This window comes from Sardina pilchardus, chromosome 23 (assembly GCF_963854185.1).
Source record: "Sardina pilchardus chromosome 23, fSarPil1.1, whole genome shotgun sequence".
NCBI classification, from domain to species: domain Eukaryota; kingdom Metazoa; phylum Chordata; class Actinopteri; order Clupeiformes; family Clupeidae; genus Sardina; species Sardina pilchardus.
Window position 1 is genome coordinate 16,797,140 of NC_085016.1, and position 18,834 is coordinate 16,815,973.

General features: G+C 45.9%; 1 protein-coding gene across 5 annotated transcripts in view; it reads left to right on the top strand.

Moving 5' to 3' along the window:
• Nucleotides 1–18,278, top strand: part of nipblb (NIPBL cohesin loading factor b) — a 50,323-nt gene extending 32,045 nt beyond the window's left edge. For all 5 annotated transcript variants that reach the window (XM_062527294.1, XM_062527298.1, XM_062527297.1 and 2 more), the window contains exons 17-47: nucleotides 565–796; nucleotides 1,134–1,285; nucleotides 1,588–1,668; nucleotides 2,354–2,454; nucleotides 2,837–2,966; nucleotides 3,650–3,732; nucleotides 3,900–4,032; nucleotides 4,288–4,431; nucleotides 4,733–4,819; nucleotides 5,146–5,363; nucleotides 6,865–6,967; nucleotides 7,151–7,249; nucleotides 7,751–7,897; nucleotides 8,791–8,925; nucleotides 9,089–9,187; nucleotides 9,700–9,753; nucleotides 10,020–10,128; nucleotides 10,302–10,438; nucleotides 10,920–11,060; nucleotides 11,264–11,357; nucleotides 11,522–11,676; nucleotides 11,949–12,039; nucleotides 12,743–12,916; nucleotides 13,256–13,446; nucleotides 13,631–13,738; nucleotides 13,954–14,154; nucleotides 14,587–14,733; nucleotides 15,168–15,550; nucleotides 15,815–15,989; nucleotides 16,348–16,536; nucleotides 16,958–18,278. In XM_062527294.1, the coding sequence (XP_062383278.1) occupies nucleotides 565–796; nucleotides 1,134–1,285; nucleotides 1,588–1,668; nucleotides 2,354–2,454; nucleotides 2,837–2,966; nucleotides 3,650–3,732; nucleotides 3,900–4,032; nucleotides 4,288–4,431; nucleotides 4,733–4,819; nucleotides 5,146–5,363; nucleotides 6,865–6,967; nucleotides 7,151–7,249; nucleotides 7,751–7,897; nucleotides 8,791–8,925; nucleotides 9,089–9,187; nucleotides 9,700–9,753; nucleotides 10,020–10,128; nucleotides 10,302–10,438; nucleotides 10,920–11,060; nucleotides 11,264–11,357; nucleotides 11,522–11,676; nucleotides 11,949–12,039; nucleotides 12,743–12,916; nucleotides 13,256–13,446; nucleotides 13,631–13,738; nucleotides 13,954–14,154; nucleotides 14,587–14,733; nucleotides 15,168–15,550; nucleotides 15,815–15,989; nucleotides 16,348–16,536; nucleotides 16,958–17,317 (4,653 nt within the window). In that variant the 3' untranslated portion in view covers nucleotides 17,318–18,278. The remainder of the gene's footprint in view (nucleotides 1–564; nucleotides 797–1,133; nucleotides 1,286–1,587; nucleotides 1,669–2,353; nucleotides 2,455–2,836; nucleotides 2,967–3,649; nucleotides 3,733–3,899; nucleotides 4,033–4,287; nucleotides 4,432–4,732; nucleotides 4,820–5,145; nucleotides 5,364–6,864; nucleotides 6,968–7,150; nucleotides 7,250–7,750; nucleotides 7,898–8,790; nucleotides 8,926–9,088; nucleotides 9,188–9,699; nucleotides 9,754–10,019; nucleotides 10,129–10,301; nucleotides 10,439–10,919; nucleotides 11,061–11,263; nucleotides 11,358–11,521; nucleotides 11,677–11,948; nucleotides 12,040–12,742; nucleotides 12,917–13,255; nucleotides 13,447–13,630; nucleotides 13,739–13,953; nucleotides 14,155–14,586; nucleotides 14,734–15,167; nucleotides 15,551–15,814; nucleotides 15,990–16,347; nucleotides 16,537–16,957) is intronic.
• Nucleotides 18,279–18,834: the final 556 nt, after the last annotated feature.

The following is an 18,834-nucleotide window of genomic DNA, read 5'->3' on the forward strand; positions in this document are numbered from 1 at the left end:
CTATGACTGAAGCTACATTTCGCTGTCAAACTTGCTATAGAAGATCGTTGAAGACCAGTAACCACTCGGTGAGCTGCACATTTTAAAAAACGAACGTTTAGGGGTGTTTTAAGGACAGAATAGTTTATGCACATAGGGAGCAATGTTAAGGCCATACAGAGAACATTCTAAAGGTGCCGAAATGCACACACAGGCTCAATCGTCGAGATTTCGGTGTCAAACACTCGTTTTCATGCTAGGCAATACAGAAAACGGGCTTAAAGTGTAAAATACCGAAATATTCCTTTAATACAGGGGGCCAGTTAATATGGTTTTGTTTCTTTTAACGTGCATAAAACACTTTCCTGTGGCTTATACACAATGCGGCTTATATGCGGGAAATTACTGTAAAGAATAGATGGAAGGGATACGTGGTTTACATTTCTAATTTTCTGAAGCTGGGTTTCCCCATCTCTGATAGTTTTGTAGTGTTCAATGGTTTTGTTGCCATCCATGTGGTTTGTGGGAAGTGTGTGTTTTTATGTCAGACATGGTCATTGGACTAAGCGTCTCTTTCTGGTTTAGGACGCGGACGCGGAAGACGAGGAGCGTCTGTGGCGTGACCTCATCATGGAGCGGGTCACCAAGTCGGCAGACGCGTGCCTGACGGCGCTCAACATCATGACGTCGCCGCGCATGCCCAAGGCCGTGTACATCGAGGACGTCATCGAGCGAGTGTTGCAGTACACCAAGTTCCACTTGCAGAACTCGCTCTACCCCCAGTACGACCCCGTGTACCGCATCGATCCACATGGAAGTAAGTCCCGCACACCCTCCTATCAAGTACTTCACGCTAGGCCGTGTAGAGCGGCTCTCCGATTTAGCTCTTTATTTTTCTAGTATGGACCACAAGCAAACACTAAGGTGATGTCCTGGTCGATGCTTGTTAATCAGTTTTTACGAATCAAAAGCAGATTTTTTAGTTGTGGACGCGCCTTTCTGACCGATTCTGATGTAGCTGTGTTTGTGTTTATACTGAGGACTACTACATGGGTCATTGGGTATTACCTTGCTCATGGTTGGTGTAAAGTCACTGGTTTTAGCTGTGTTGTGACCCTAACTGTTTGTTTGTTTGTTTGTTTGTTTATCTCAAGGTGGCTTGATGAGCTCCAAGGCCAAACGTGCTAAATGCTCCACACACAAGCAGAGGGTCATCGTCCTGCTCTACCACAAAGTGTGTGACATCGTCAGCAAGATCTCGGAGCTCCTGGACATCCAGCTGCTGACCGACACCACCATCCTGCAGGTGAGCTGTCATGCTTGCTGCCCAGGCCTTGGGTCATACCAACCGTCTAACTCCACGTCTTCTCCATCTCTGCACTGCTGTCACCAATCAGCGCTCAGATAGAATCATGAATATCATCTTTTTAATCCCCTGTTCCCCTTCTTTATTTATTTATTGTACTAGTCACTTTCATTCTGTTCTTTTTTGGAATCCATTTTGCCATTTGTCTGTCTGTTGTCTTTGTAATCAACATGAGCAAAGCCAAAGAGGACTGTCTGTCATAACGGACATTAAAGTTCTGATCGTGATTTTCCCTCCTCCAGGTCTCCTCTATGGGCATCACTCCATTCTTTGTGGAGAACGTGAGTGAGCTGCAGCTGTTTGCCATCAAGCTGGTCACCGCGGTGAGTACCAGCAAGCAGATGCACTCGCATCCAAACACTCCACCGGCCATTTTAACCTAGACACACACACTCTAATGCAATGACCTCAACACACTCATCCACACTGCCAGACACATTTGCATGGGCACAGTCACACTGAAGCAAATCACATGCAATGTGTTAGCTCAGTGTTTTTCAACCACTGTGCCGTGGCACACTAGTGTGCCGTGACACATTGTTAGGTGTGCCGTGGGAAATTATCCAATTTCACCTAAGTGGTCTAAAAAAGAGTGAATAGAAATAATTTTCTTTGTGTTCATTTGATTCCTATTCAAGACACTTTGACAAGAATGACTTGATATCATTAATGCGGGCTACAGATTTTTATTTAATTCCATTTTCCATAAAATTTCATTTTATTTAACATTTTCGGCTGGTGGTGTGCCTCAGGATTTTTTCAATGAAAAAAGTGTGCCTTGGCTCAAAAAAGGTTGAAAAACACTGTGTTAGCTTAAACACACCCTCGCAGACTCTCTCACAGACTCTCTCTCACACACACACACACACACACACACACACACACACACACACACACACACACACACACACACACACACACACACACACACACACACACACACACACACACACACACAGAGTCCCTGTCAGTCAGCGTGAGTGACGTATGGTTGTGTGTGTGTCGCAGGTGTTCTCTCGGTATGAGAAGCACAGGCAGCTGATCCTGGAGGAGATCCTCACGTCGCTGGCCCGGCTGCCCACCAGCAAGAGGAGCCTGAGGAACTTCAGGTATTCCCACATTCTCTCTTTCACTCTCTATGGGGGGAAGCCCACTGCCAATGCCCCTCTGTGAAGGCCAGGAGTGAGCTGGACCCAAAGAGAGAGGCCTATACTTAAAAGCAAAAACTAAAGATAATATGTTTGGTTTGGTGTGTTGTTTTTCGTTACATTCGAAAAAGACAGGGCAGCTATGTCTGGTGGATTGTTGTTAGTAGTAATGGTAGATGGTGGCACATCGTTCAGAGGCTCTAGTTTCAGCTTCTCCCGAGCATCTGTGGCTTGCAGAGATGCTGTCAGTTTGGGTCTGTGGAGGTTATTATTTGGTGCTACTGTCACAGCATGTTTCTGTCACTCTAAATGTGTGTGTGTGTGTGTGTGTGTGTGTTGTCAGGCTGAACAGCAGCGATGTGGATGGGGAACCCATGTACATCCAGATGGTGACAGCTCTGGTGCTGCAGCTCATCCAGTGCGTAGTGCATCTGCCCACGGAGAAGGACGCGGACGATGAGTACGACAAGAAGGTGAGAGCAGTACAGATGCTCCATGTCAACAGGCCATTACCAAGAGACAATGACTAGCAATGCTCAGCTAACAACACAAGCCAAATAGTATGTGGGAGGAAGGAGTGGCGCAGCAATAGCCTAGCTTATAATACTGCTATCGGACAAAGAGTGACCAAGGGCATCGTCAGTGGCAGGTTCATATTATTGAATTCATCAGTTCATGTCTGAATGTGTAGGTTGCTAGTGACCAGAGGTGGAAAAGTCCAGCTTCAGAAAGTAAAAATCCAACCATGTTTTCATGGGTTTCATCAGGTCCCTTTCCACAGGTGGATTGATTAAGCACCATGCAGTCTGCATTCATAATCAAGGTGCTTGATTTTTTACACCTGTGAAAAGGATCCTGATGAAACCCATGTGTTGGTTCTTCTTGTGCACTTAACACGGGTGATCTCACTAATTAGCTGCTCTAACCAGCTGAAGAGTTGTGCTAATTAGAATCAGCTGGTTTAAGTGAATGGTTGGCACAGATATGTGGTAGGACTTTTACTCTCTGAAGCTGGACTTTTCCACCTCTGCTAGTGAGCCAGAGTGATGCTGTCTTTTTGTCATGATTGCCAGTGTTCATGTCCTCATTGTTCATGATGAATTATGACGATTATGGATGTAGATCAATGTTGGATTTTCCTGTGGTCATCTTTCAGGTGGATCACGATCTCCTGATTACAAACTCGTACGAGAATGCGATGAGGACGGCCCAGAACTTTCTCTCTGTGTTCCTCAAAAAGTAGGTCAATGGGTCACGGTCATCACAAGGTCATCAAAGACCGTTTTAAATCACCCTGTGGTCCTTCACAAGACCCTGTGAAATTGTCCATCCGTTTGTCGTTTCGTCAGCTTCCTCTCATCCTTTTTCTCTCCTTTTCTTTTCCTCTCTCTCTCTCTCTCTCTCAGGTGTGGCAGTAAGCAAGGGGAGGAGGACTACCGGCCACTGTTTGAGAACTTTGTCCATGATCTCCTTTCCACGGTTAACAAGCCGGATTGGCCGGCTGCCGAGCTGCTGCTAAGTCTGCTGGGACGTCTACTGGTGAGATTCTGACACTCTGGGGGGTCACAAAGGTCAAAGGTCAAACCAAGCGGTGACAACGACCTTCACGGCTCACTGTGTAGTCACTGTTAGCAATCTTTGTTAGAGGCTTATTCTCCTTGATCCTTGTTTATCTGTAAATCGTTACATCGTTACCGAGACTGCCTTTGATAATGCTTCTGTACCCTCCATCTTTCTGTTCAGTTGAGTGGGTCATTTTGGATCTAACGTTTCTCCTGTCCTCCTCCGTCCCAGGTACACCAGTTCAGTAATAAGCAGACGGAGATGGCTCTCCGGGTGGCCTCGCTGGACTACCTGGGGACCGTTGCTGCTCGCTTGCGCAAGGACGCGGTCACCAGCAAGATGGACCAGAAATCCATTGACCGAATATTGCGGGAGGTAGACAAAACGATTGAATGGCTGAATGTTCCACCTCCCTCCCTTGTTGGTCAAAAATGTGTTATGCTGTAACATTTTAAGTAGGCTCAATAAAGCAGACTTTGATGTTGGGAGTTCTGACATTTTTGAAAAAGCAAAGCAAGCTAGTGTCTCAAGCTTCAAAATAATTGGTGACTGTCTTTGTGGTTGGAGATTATAATGTTGTTTGGATGCGTGCAAGCTGGTGGCTGGTGAGTGTGTTGTAGACTGTCCTCAGCTAGCTGCTGCTTCTAACCCTGACCCTGTGCTCTGTCTCTGCTAGGCCTCGGGCAACGATGAGACTCAGCAGCTTCAGAAGGCACTGCTGGATTATCTGGACGGGAACTCGGACAACGACCCCTCATTGGCGGTGAGTCAGCCAGGGCAATGTCAGCCTTAGTCTCTCTCCTCCAGCGAGGACCAGAAGAAACTGGCAAAGCTTCAAAGATGTGGTCTCAATTTTCACTTGTGTTCATAGAGAGTACAGATTGTACTGGTACAGAATCTACCTCTTCTCTCTGTATCTCTGTTTCTCCCTTTCTCTTTCGCTTTTTCTTTTTCTCTTCTTGACTCTCCCTCCTTTGACATATTTTTATTTTGACTAATCAATCCTCCTTCTTCTGCGGTCACACTCTCTGTCTCAATCTCCACTCCCCACTCTAACCCACTCTCTCCCCTTCTCCACCGCCCCTCTAGTTTGCCCGTAAGTTCTACATCGCGCAGTGGTTCCGCGACACCACCACGGAGATGGAGAAGGCCATGAAGAACCAGAACCAGAAGGACGACGACTCGGACAGCCAGCACCACGCCCGCGAGATGGAGACCACCAGCGAGATCATGCAGCGCGCCGAGGGCCGCAAGAAGTTCCTGCGCGTCATCGTCAGCAGCCTGCCCGCGCAGTTCAGCTCACTCAAGTACGCACGCCTGCTGCCCGCCCTTGTCTGCGTCCGAGTCCACCGCCCCTCATATTAAGCCAGTCATTGCTATGTAATGAGCCAATTTCACAGTGTCCAGGTGTCTGGCCTAGTTGATGTTAATGATGCCTTAATTGGCAGGGTAAAACATCTTCCTGTTTTCCTATAGACTGAACTGTTCCAGAGGAAGTTAGTTTACACAGTGGCGACATCTTGTGAAATAGGCTAATAACGGCTAAAGAGATTTTAGTGTAAAGCTGTATTCAGACAGTTAGACACTAACAGCGATGCAACGGTTAGAGAACGTGAAAAAATCATTCATTAAATTTCAGTAACTTGTAGCGATTGGTGGAAAAATGATTGCCGTAGGCATGAAATTTACTCAACTAATCTGAACTTTTAAACTACGGACCTGTGGCTTAATTGATACTGCATTAGTAAAAGCCTTTTTGCTTACTGGCAAAAAAACCTTTGCAACTTTGCTGTGAATTAGACTCGACATACATCCCTGGGCCCGTATTCACAAAGAATTTTAGGGCTAAAAGTAGCTCTTAACTGGCGAATTTAGGGAGGAACTCCTAAAAATAATGGGCGTGTCACTCCTAACTTTATGACTCCTAATTTTTTTCACTAAAAGTTATTCACAAAGCATTTTAAGCCTAAAATTAGCTCCTAAGTCTAGGACAGCGTAAAAGAACTCGAGAGGACTTCTAACTCACTAAGACCTATTCACAACCCGCTTTTAGTGGCATTTCACGTCGCGATGTTTTGAAATGACCGTGCAGTGCAGGAGGAGCTCGCTGTCATGCAAGGGAATAAATGTGCATTGCAACTAAGGATGCAAATGCAATAATGCCACCGACAACCAAAACCACCATGGCATGTAAACTAAATGTAACGTCTCATTGTGCTTAATTAAATTAAATCGCTTCTCCTCTTTGCAAATAGCCTATAGGCTACGTGTTTTCATACAGATTAATTTAAAACATGTTGCAAAGATACTGCTCCAGTCCATAGTGTTTCATTAAGCCTAGGCTTGCTTTACTCTTTATTCATTAAGGCTATGCCTATTTATTCATCATCTTCCATCCTTCACAGCCCGACATAGCGCACGCATTCTCACCAGCTAAGACCTTACACCTGTCACTCAACTCATTGTAGGGGAGGTTTGCCATCATTCCCGCGTTACAATCACCAGCCAATCAAGGTGGTCACTTTCATCAAGCTCGTGCATGAGTAATGACGTCAACCATAGCAACGAAGACTCACTTTTAGTTTAGGAGTGGGCGTTTCTCCTTACTAAAAGTAGGTCTGAAAGGCTTTGTGAATAACTTTTAACGGAAAACTCCTAACTAAAATCTTCTAGCGCGATTTAGGAGTACTCTTAGTGGTAAGATAAAATGCTTTGTGAATACGGGCCCTGTTGATCTGTGCGATTGGTGTTTGTAATAATGTCCCATAATGCTTTGTTCCTTCTTAACCCCTTTCTCTCGCTCCGTAGGATGAACTCGGACACGGTTGACTACGAAGACGCCTGCCTGATCGTCAGATATTTGGCCTCCATGAGGCCGTTTGCGCAGAGCTTTGATATTTATTTAACACAGGTGGGTTGGAGCTCAGTCATGTCGACAACAGTGTGCATGATAAGGCTGTTTTGCAAAACGTCGGTCTTGAACAAATAGCTTGAAAAGAGATCGAGAGTGTGCGGCTACCCTGTCCTTTGTTCATGATAACAACTCGGCTAGATACGAGGGGCTGACACCTGAGCTTGTGTTGTCCCTGCACAGATTCTGAGAGTGTTGGGGGAGAGTGCCATCGCGGTGCGGACCAAAGCCATGAAGTGTCTGTCGGAGGTGGTGGCTGTGGATCCCAGCATTCTCGCAAGGGTGAGTGAGCTGCCGCCGCTGCTGCTGCTGTGTGCTTACTGATGCTGAAGTTCAACACTTCAGGAGGGTTGTCTGTCTGTCTGTCTGTCGGGATGTAGACTCGTAACAGCAGGTTTGAGAATTAAACCAGTGATACTACTGCAGACCTCGATAACCTTACTTAGTGCACTTTTATTTTTAGATTCCCTGTGTGTGTGTGTGAGTGTATGGTTTCTGAATGTGTGTTTCTGGTTTCGCTATTATTGTGTGTGTGTGTGTATATGCGTGTGTGTGAGAGAGAGAAAGAGATAGAAAGAAAGAGAGAGCGGGAGGTTGATGTTTGTGGGTGTGAAGTGTAGTGTAGTTTTCTAACTTTGTCTTAGCCTTTTGCTTTCCTATGCATTCTGTTGCATGTGTTTGCAAACTGCCTGACTGTTGTCTTGACCGTGCGTGCGTGTATGTGTGTGTGTGTGTGTGTGTGTGTGTGTGTGTGTGTGTTTCTCTGACCCCTCCTCCCATCAGTCGGACATGCAGCGCGGGGTGCACTGTCGTCTCATGGACAACTCCACCAGCGTGCGCGAGGCCGCCGTAGAGCTGCTGGGTCGCTTCGTGCTGAGCCGGCCCCAGCTCACCGAGCAGTACTACGACATGCTCATCGAGAGAATACTGGTGAGGACGCCGTGACTTGTGACCTCTTGCTTAGGGTCGAATTCTCACCTTTGACCCCCCAGATGAAGGAGCACAATTGAGAATGAGTGTAACCGCAGCAAGCAAAGTAATGTCATGTCAGTGGAATGCTTTTGCCAGCCACCGAACTCTACAGGTGTTCGTCGAACCTGTATTAACTGATCCTGCTAGATGACTTCTCATAGCTTTCACTAACTTTGAGGAGCAGCAAGTCCAAGTCAAACTGACAATGTTTGCACAAATGTTGCACAAACATTATCTGTAGTGTCTGCTGTTGGGAAGTTTTCAATTGATTTCTCATATTCGTCAAAATCTGATTCTAAGAGAGCAGATCCTCCAATAGTGTGCAGCATCACCGGTTTGTGGTGGAGTCGATGGTGCTGGAGTCTCAGTGTTTTGATCAGTCAGGTGTCAGGTTAGACGGGAGAGCTTTCGCTCATGGTGTGACCCAAAGAATCCCATCAGCATCAGCTGTGCAGACTCCAAGGACGTCACTATCCAGACAAGGGTTCAATCGGAGTATGAAAGTTCACGTCAGGTGATCTGCTCAGCGCCACACTGCCATCTATGGGTGGGGAAGCGTAAGCACAGCTGATGCGACTGGTGCCAGGGCCGTTAAAGGTTGAGGTTTTACAGTTGCTTTTATTGGTATTGGCAGAGGAGAAACCTGTAATACCACAGTTTCGTGTTGTCAGGTGTTTATTAGTGGTTTCATTTTATTCTTTTAATGATGTGATAATCTCTTCGTGATTTCTGATACTGTTAATACCATAATGTTGACTTTTATCCCACTTGTTGGGAGCGGGATTACATGAAACTTGGCTGCTACCCTAAATGCATTAAATAAATGTTTGTGTGTGCGCGTGTGTGTGCAGGACACGGGCATCAGTGTGAGAAAGAGGGTTATTAAGATCCTGAGAGACATCTGCCTGGAGCAGCCCACTTTCAGCAAGATCACTGAGATGTGTGTGAAGATGATCCGCAGGGTCAACGATGAGGAGGGCATTAAGGTGAGTGTGTATATACACACACACACACACACACACACACACATCCAGTTGCAGTTTGAATTTGTTTTTATGAGGTTTCAGGTGTTTCCTGGGTTAATGTAGGCAGACCACTGAACGTACGCCAGCCGTTGAATAATGATTTTTGTGCTCTGCTCCCTTACAGAAACTTGTGAATGAAACATTCCAGAAGCTCTGGTTCACGCCAACGCCGAATCACGACAAAGAGGCCATGACCAGGAAGATCCTCAACATCACTGACGTGGTGAGTTGCGTTTGATTTCCTAAGAAAAGTCCTGACTGCGAACTTATGCCTAACACTTCTTTACCCACATTTGTTATTAATGAAGGGATTGTGGAGCCTAGAAATCTAGATGCCCCTAGCAGCAGAAAGTCTAATTTGCTGCCAGGGTAGTCTAGCAACTCTCTGTTGGCTTGCGAGCTGACACGAGGTAACTTCTCTCAGGCCAATCACATTGTGTATAGAGGGTTAGGCGGGCTTAACATAATGACGACTGACCTGCGACCAAAAATTGCGACCGTTAAACATCCTGCTACTTGAAAACAAGATGATTTGTTTAGCGCTATCCTATTGCGTGGAGAGGGAATTTGAAAGACAGTCGTTTATCCCACCCCTCCGATTGAGCCCTGTTATGGTGAGTTCCCAGACCCTACATCTTGATGTGGGTCTGGCTCGTCAGGCTAGGGATTGTGACCGGTGTCAGTGGAAATGTGAAATACGACGAGACTGATTCTCTCCATTCTCCCTTTGTGTAGGTATCAGCGTGCAGAGATACGGGGTATGACTGGTTTGAGCAGCTGCTTCAAAATGTAAGTTTATTTTCTTTAAGGAATTTGTTTTTTCCAGGACAGAAAAAGTCATCAATTCAGTCAATTAATTAATTAATTAATGAAAAGTTTTGGTAAAGTAAGGACATTTGATTTTGTATACAGGTCTATGGAATTAATTGTCAATGCACTCTTACATGGAGTTTTAATTCAGTGAGAGACTTCATGTCTCCTGTTCTGTTACACCTTATTAGCCAATGGTTCTGTAGTCTAATGGTGTGTGTCTGTGTTTCTGTGTGTGTGTCCAGCTGCTGAAGGCAGAGGAGGATGCCTCCTATAGGCCGGCGCGTAAAGCCTGCGTTCAGCTGGTGGACAATCTGGTCGAGCACATCCTCAAGTATGAGGAGTCTCTTGCAGGTACAGAGCCTGTTAAGACTATGTTAAATTGAGATGAATGTTAAATTGCCAGAGGTGTCATAACTATGTCCTCTTTTCACGTAGTTGTGCAGGTAACTCGTTGTTGCATTGACTAATTGATGTCTGTGTGTGTCTGTGTGTGTGTGTGTTTGTGTGTGTGTGTATCTCCTCAGACTGTGAGAATAAGGCGGTGAACTCCAACCGTCTGTTATCCTGCATCACTACCCTCTACCTCTTTAGTAAGATCCGTGCGCAGCTGATGGTCAAGCATGCCATGACCATGCAGCCGTACCTGACCTCCAAGTGCAACGTAAGCAGTCTTCCTAACCGTCTACTACACTGTAATGCTTTAAACCCTCCGTTAAGATTCATACCTGATAGACCATGTGCGAAGACTGCATTTCTGATGTTTGCTAAACTCTTTTTTGGAATGAAGTGTTAAATAGCCTGGGCCTGCAACTTGTCTGCTGATAGTTTGTGGCAGAGAGGTTGTGGCAGCAAACATCTGTCTAATTTGTTTGTGTGGTGAGCGCCGTTCTCAACATGTCGGATAGATTGGGTGTTGCTGGTTTCTGGCATGTGATTGTTTATCTGTGTGATGCAATTATAATGGTCCTGTTGTTCAAATCACTTTGCAAAAACACATGGCCAGGCCTTGGATTTAAGTCCACGCAGCCTCTCTCAATTCTAGCTCTTTGCCGCCATCTAGTGGTTGTGTGCTGCATGCACATACATGTGTTTATACACAGGGTGCTGACCTTTCTTCTCAACATCCCTCTTTCTCCACTCAGACTCAGAATGACTTTGTGGTGATCTGCAACGTGGCCAAGATCTTGGAGCTGGTGGTGCCCCTGATGGAGCACCCGAGCGAGACCTTCCTCGCCACCATCGAGGAGGACCTGATGAAGCTCATCATCAAATATGGCATGCTGGTGGGTGAAACTACAAGAGTGGTGGTCACAAAAATACTTTTCATCCAGACGTGTTTTCCAGCACTGCTTTCATATAGTTGGAACACGCATGGAAAGCTTGAAAATAACACACTGAGGTGCCTTGTGCAGGTGTAGTTTGCGTATGACAATGCACTCACTTCCACATTTCTCTTTCTTCTCTGTCTGTGTCTTATCATTGTCAGGTGGTGCAAAACTCGGTTAGCTGCCTTGGCGCTGTCGTGAACAAGGTCACTCATAACTACAAGTTTGTTCTCACCTGCTTCAACCGATACTACGGTAAGATATAAAAAAAATGCAAGAAGTCTTCAGACTGCCTGAATCTCAATCCAGTTACAGTATGTCCGATTTCAAACAAATCGACAACAACAATAAAAACTGCACCTAGTTGCTTGATTTTGGATTTGGTTGATGTGTGGGATGTTTGTTGTGTGCTCTGTTAGGTGCGTTGAATAAGCTGAAGGTCCAGCACCAGGAGGACCCGACCGGCACGGTGCTGTCCAGTAACAAGCCTGCGCTGCTGCGCTCACTCTTCACTGTGGGGGCCCTCTGTCGGCACTTTGACTTTGACCTGGAAGAGTTTAAAGGCAACAGCAAGGTACAGTATACCCTGTTGGGGAGAACAGTTAAATAGGGTATAATGAACTGGACATATGTGTGTTTAATTGCTGTGTGCACATTTTATTGATTTAAACACATTAAATTAATATATTAAATCCACCTGAAGAAAATGCAGGGGTGCAATTGCTTTCTATAAATACGGCATCTGAGGAAAAATAAACTTCAAGTTAAGACCTGTGTGTCCCGGTGTCCCTCGAGATGTTTTGTTCTCAGTTCTGACAGACTCCACTCTCCTGCTTTTTTGTTCAGGTGGTGATCAAGGACAAAGTGCTGGAGCTACTGCTGTACTTCACCAGGACTGACGACGAGGAGGTTCAGACCAAAGCCATCATAGGCTTGGGTAAGACTAATGTCTCTAAGTTGCTGCAGGCTATTAGAATCAGCACATTTCTTTAGCAGCGCCAGGGGGCTTGTCTGTGTATATAGCTGTCGATGTATATGTGTATGGTTAAATGTATCATTTTAAATGCCTTTGAAGTGGAATACTTAATTCTAAAGCACTTGAGGTAGGAAGGTTTTATTATAAAGCTCTTAAAATAGACAAGTCCTATTACAGATAAAGCACTTGAGGTTGTGTGGGTACGACAGAGCATTTAGAAGTACAGTAGTTACTCAGAAATACTTGATTATAACATGCAGCTTATAATCAAACTCTTGGTGCATGAGATTTCTCTAGAGGATTTATGAGGCAAAAGTTCAGTCTAATGGTAATAGTGATATATTTAATCTATAACTCACCTTCAACGCATCTCAAAGTGCTGCATGTTAAAAGCATCATTAAAAACAGAGAAAAGTGGACAAAAAAAGGAAGAACACATTAAGAGATCATAAAAGGCAGCATCCATCAAGGTTAAAAGCAGTAGCTAGCCAGGTTAATTAAAATCACGTCAAGCCCAGATGGAAAAATATGCAGTATTTTAGTGGCTATTAATTGTTACATGAGTAAATGTTTGCATTTACATCAGTAGGGAGGCTTGTCATTGTAAAGGAAATGGCATAGAAATACTGCATCTCTGACTTGCCAACTGTCTGCCCCCATCCAGGCTTCCTGTTCATCCAACACCCAGGCCTGATGTTCGTCCCGGACGTGAAGAACCTCTACAACGACATCCTGTCAGACAGGAAGAGGTCGGACAACCTGAAGATCCAGGTGTTGAAGAATCTGCAGACGTACCTGCAGGAGGAGGACTCACGCATGCAAGAGGCTGACAGAGAGTGTGAGTGTCTCTCTCTAACGTACCCTCAACCTCACATTTCTGCACCTGGAGTAGTATCAGTCATCAATCTGTAGAAAATGAAGGCTGCTGTTTCTACACTTACATGACTTACATGTTGGTTGAGACTGGTTATTCACTTCACTCTTTGTTTAGTAGGCCTTCAGCTAGGCCTTCTAAATTCTGAGTCTCATGCACATGCAAAACTCAAACTTTCTACTAAGTTCCAACTTACCTGAGAGAAATAGGTCGTCTGGCCATAATATGCCAATCTGTTTCAATTCGTTGAGTTTAAGTTTGATTGTGAGACCCTGCTGACCTGCTCTCTGTCGCCCCCTGCAGGGAAGAAGCTGTCGAAGCAGGAGGACCTGAAGGAGATGGGAGACATCTCGTCTGGCATGAGCAGTTCCATCATGCAGCTCTACCTGAAGCAGGTGCTGGAGGCCTTTTTCCACACGCAGTCCAACGTCCGACACTTCGCACTCAACGTCATCGCCCTCACGCTTAATCAGGGCCTCGTCCACCCTGTGCAGGTATATGTGTACACACACACACACACACACACACACACACACACTGTCTGGGGTACAGTTATTTCCAGTATAACTGCAGTCACCCACACAAACATGCCTGTGCTGGTATACACAGATGTATCCTTTCTACATGCATGTAAAACATTGACATGCGTCTGACCTTTCATCTTTGTCACATTTACAGTGTGTGCCCTACTTGATCGCCATGGGAACGGACCCCGAGCCCAGCATGCGAAACAAGTCAGACCAGCAACTGGTTGAAATCGACAAGAAATACACAGGATTCATCCATGTGAGTTGATTATTATGATTGGCTCAGCTTGGCGTGCCTAACAACATGCCTTAGCTGTTCTAGAACTGCTGGAACAACCTATGGCCTCTTTTTGGCTTATTACTTAATTACAGATCTTTTCAAGTAGAGAGTATACTTTAACAGAAGCAGTTCCCATTCAATATATGATAGTTTGAGTCAAACAGTCAGTTATCTTATTTGTTTGCTGTGTGCAGATGAAAGCTGTGGCGGGCATGAAGATGTCCTACCAGCTGCAGCTGTCCATCGCGGCCAAGCCGGTCTCCATCGTGCGGGGCTTCCGGCAGGACGAAACGCACTCAGCGCTCTGCTCGCACCTCTTCTCAATGGTGCGCAGCAACCGGCAACATCGCAGAGCCTTCCTCATCTCCCTGCTCAACCTGTTCGACGACAGCGCGGTGAGGACTGCTGTGCAATTTCAGTGATGACTTCTGATTATACAAACAACATAATTGAGATCATAACAATTACTTTGCTGCATCCTGTTTTGCAACAATGCCCTCGGTTTGTCTTGAATGCCCCCCAGCACATTCCTTCAAATTGAATCGTGTTTCAGATTCAATTTGACATACTCTATTTTTTTTCAGTTTAGAAAATCACTATTTTTTTATTAAATTAACTCATTATTGAGTAATTGTGTGCAATAGTTATGGTCTCAATATTGACCAAAATAATCATGATTTAAAATCCATAATCGAGCAGCCCTTTGACAAATTCTTATGTGGAACATGTGATCATGCTTGTTATCCCATGGTTGTTGAGGAAACATAACCGACACAGCCTTTTGAGTAGGCTTGAGGACTCATTTGCTTTCCCGACTCTCCCTGCAGAAAACGGAGGTCAACATGCTTCTCTTCATCGCCGACAACTTGGCCTGCTTCCCCTTCCAGAGCCAGGAGGAGCCTCTCTTCATCATGCACCACATAGACATCACGCTGTCTGTGTCCGGCAGCAACCTGCTGCAGAGCTTTAAAGAGGTAGGGCACACACCCCCACTCACGCCAAACACACGCAGCGCACACAATCTCCGCCAGTAATCCGCTTCAGCACTCTGCTAACTTCACTGCTACAACAAATCTCCAAAGCGGTCATGATCAGGTGAAAAAGCGGCTCTGGTCATTATGGAGCCTTACTGTGGCACTCCAAATTACAGTAAGACACACGCTTGCGTCCATTCATTGATTGTCATACTATTACAACAAATCACACCAAGACAATCATGATCAATGTAGATCCAGAGCTATGAGGAGGTGCTCCAATTCAGACCCTGCACACTTGGATCCAGTCATTTACAGCTCTCGTTCCCTGCATAAGCCATAAGCGCTGCCGGTACTTATCCAACAGGCCTTTGTGCAAAGTAAAACTCGAGTAGAAATGAGACGCGGCTATTAACGATCCCTCTACCCTGCAGTCTTTACAGAAGGAGCCCAGGCATCGAGATAAGAAGGAGAAGAGAAGAGAGCGGGAACGCGAGCGCGAGAGAGAGCGGGAGCGGGAGAGGCAGCGGGAGTACGGCTCGGAGGACGAGGACGAGAAACTTCACATGAGCCGGGGGAGCAGCTCGGACGAGTACGACGACGACGAGGAGGTGAAGAGGAGGCCAAAGAAGAGCAAGCGACAGGCGGCCGGTTTGGTCTCGGACTCCGACTCGGACGTGGACGACGTCGAAAAGGTGATGGACCGTCTCCCGGAAAACCCCATCCCGTTGCTGGACTTTGCGAACGCGTCTCAGGGCATCCTGCTCCTGCTGGTGCTGAAGCAGCACCTGAAGAACCTCTACGGCTTCTCCGACAGGTGGGGACCACACACACACACACACACACACACACACACACACACACACACACGCACGCACGCACACACGCACACACGCACACACGCACACACACACACACACACACACACACGCACACACACACACTCAATCATCTCTGCTCAAACGCCATGGTAATGAGCTCACACCACTTCACACAAACTCCCGTCTGAAATGTGAATTGTCTCAGTTGATATTTTTCAACTTCATCATCACATCTTTCTGTCATCTTTCTGTCCCTGCAGTAAAATACAAAAGTATTCTCCCACGGAATCAGCCAAGGTGTACGATAAAGCCGTGAACAGGAAGAACAATGTGCACTTCAGTCCCCGGCAGACCCTCGAGTTCCTCGGCAATGACCTGTCCAGGGCTGACATCACCTACGATCTCAAGAAGAGGATCGTTAGGCAATATCTGGACGTAAGCATGCCCTCTCGATCATCAGTTTCTGCTGCCCTAAAAAGAAAAGAAAAAACCTTGGAATGGTCATCTATGTATGCTAAATTTGACTGAACTTGGGAATGACCAAACTGTTTCAGGGGGAAAATAGAGGAAATCCCCTGCCCAAGCTACATGTGTACATGTGGGCAGCTGTAGGAGCAGTCATTGCCGACGTGCATATCATGACACTTTAAATAGGGGAACCCTGTGCTTTAAAGCTATGAAAGGAAATTTGCATTGGCTGCATTTTGCTCTAGTTAATAGCTCCAGCCCGGTGAGTGCAGGTTAATAGCAGACCCCCTGACCCTGTCATCTTCTTCCTCCTCCACCACCACAGTTCAAGGTTCTGATGGAGCACTTGGATCCAGATGAAGAGGACGAGGAAGGAGAGGCTGCCGCAGCGAGCGCCAATGCCCGAAACAAGGCCATCAGCGCTCTGCTGGGCGGTGCTAGCCCCAAGAACAACCCGGCCCCACCCGCCGATTCTGAGGACGATGAGAGCGACGGGGATGAGAAGACACCTGGGGTGAGGACGAAAACAAAGCCAGACATTTCTGTAATTGTAGTGTCATTCTGTAACAAGTCAATTTATGGAGTTGTTATCAGATCTCAGATTCAGTATCAAAATGTTCTGGACCTCAGGTCACGGTGACCTACATTAATCTACAAAGTCTGGTTGTTGGAATTTGGGGCTTGGGTAAACAAGCTATAATAGTAAAGACTATTTGTGGGTAGTAAAACTTCATAATGTTTGTCAAGATCCACATTAGAGCATGTATTATGGTCACTTTAATATGTGGGAAAGAGTTTTTAAAGAGATGTGAGACCACAATAGCACACTCTGGTCAATCCTCAACATGTAAACTGCGAAATGTTAATGTCACGCTGTCCACTGCTTTGGCACAGATCTTCATCCTAACCTGCTTTTCTTGTCTTGTTTGTCCCAGTCATCACGGCGGTCACGGAGTCGAGGGGGCGACCCAGACGGCCACATGAACGAGGCGGTGGATGCCATGGACGTCATCGCCATACTCTGCCCCAAGTACAAGGACCGGCCGCAGATCGCGCGGGTCATCCAGAAGACCAGCACGGGCTACAGCGTCCACTGGATGGCCGGCTCGTACTCCGGCACGTGGGCGGAGGCCAAGAAGCGCGACGGCCGCAAGCTGGTGCCCTGGGTGGACAGCATCAAAGAGTCGGACATCATCTACAAGAAGATTGCCTTGACGAGTGCGCACAAGCTTACTAACAAAGTGGTGCAGACTTTACGGTCACTGTACGCGGCCAAGGAGGGCAGCTCCAGCTAATCTCTCTCCCACACACACACACATACACACGCACACACACACACACATTCACACACTCATACCTTACATATACACGCAAAAACACGTACGTGAACACTTTGACAGGAACTCTCTGCAGCCAAACTTTATTGGGATTCCGGCATTTTCTAAAAACCCTATAGAGGACATGCGAGAGTAGCGCAGACACACAAAATTAAGAGTTGGTTGTGGGGCGGGGGGGAAGGGCCGGGGATGGAGGGGAGAGGAAAAAAAACGTGCAGGGACGTTTGTGGTCTGTGTTGAACTGCTGGTGGATCAATGGGACTCGACTAAGTTAAACAGGACAAAAGAAATTGTGCAGAAGGACTTGCTGGGATCCAGGACATAAAGAGGACATAGACATATGGAGAGACGCACACATGGAAGGAGAATGTTTGGGAAGCAATGTGTGGGAGCTCCTTCGCTGTTGTGCAGCAAACTCGGTTGTTTGATTTTTACTCCCACTGTATCATAGTTTAACACACCAAGAAGAAAAAAACAAAAACAAAAATGTTTATATCTGACAAAAAAAAATCTGTTTAAAAAAAATAAACTTAAAGTGAATGTTGGAAATTAGTCTGTTGATGTTCTTAATAAAGTGTTCTTGGAGTTTAACCTCGCGGCGGATGGATGGATTTCTTTAGCTTAGCGCAGTATCCAGGGCAATGACCTTTGACTTCTCCCCTCCCTTGTTTGGCCCTGCTGTAACGCTGAAGTCTCCAGGAAGTAATTTATTCTGTTTGAACCGGAGCATGCAGTATCTGTGGCCTACAGGAAGGAGCGGTGTCGGTTTTCTTTTCTTTTTTCTTTTTTTTTTCTTTTTTTTCTTTTTGTAAATGTAGATTTTGATGTATTAGGTCATCCCCCTAGAGAGAGAAAAGGGATCCCCCCTGCACTTCTGGAGGAACAAATACTGCAATAAATTTTTTACTTCTCTTTGTTACTCGTCTCATTTGCGTTTGACTTTTTTTTGTTTTCATTTCGGTTTTGCTTTCATTTTTGTATTCTATGGCAGACGTGGGGATAGGCAGATAGTCATAGCCTCAAAGCCCTGTGAAAGCTTATGGGCCTCCTCTAGGCAAACAGCCTCTCTAGGTATTAAAGGGTTTTTAAGGTAAACTGGGTGTTAAGAACTCAACTCAAATTGTAAGGGTTTGTTGCTCTTTCAAAGTTTTTGAAGTTTTGATTTTTTTTTCTTTTTTTTTCTTTTTGAGGATTCATTTGTATGCAAATGTAATACTTTTCCAAACTGTAGTTGTGTTAAGATGCCAATCCACTGCAACACAATGGTGGTGCAGGCACGTTAGGTGAAATGCTGAAATGATGTTTGAGATGAAATTAATCATTCTGGATTTCATCACTGAAAGTATGTTTACTACTGTGCATTAATGTGACAGCGTCCACCTGATGACCCCTGCAACCTGATGTCACAGTGAGGTTTGTTCTACAATCAAGTCCAAGCGCTAAATTAAGGCCTGTGAGTGTGTGTGACTGCTTGT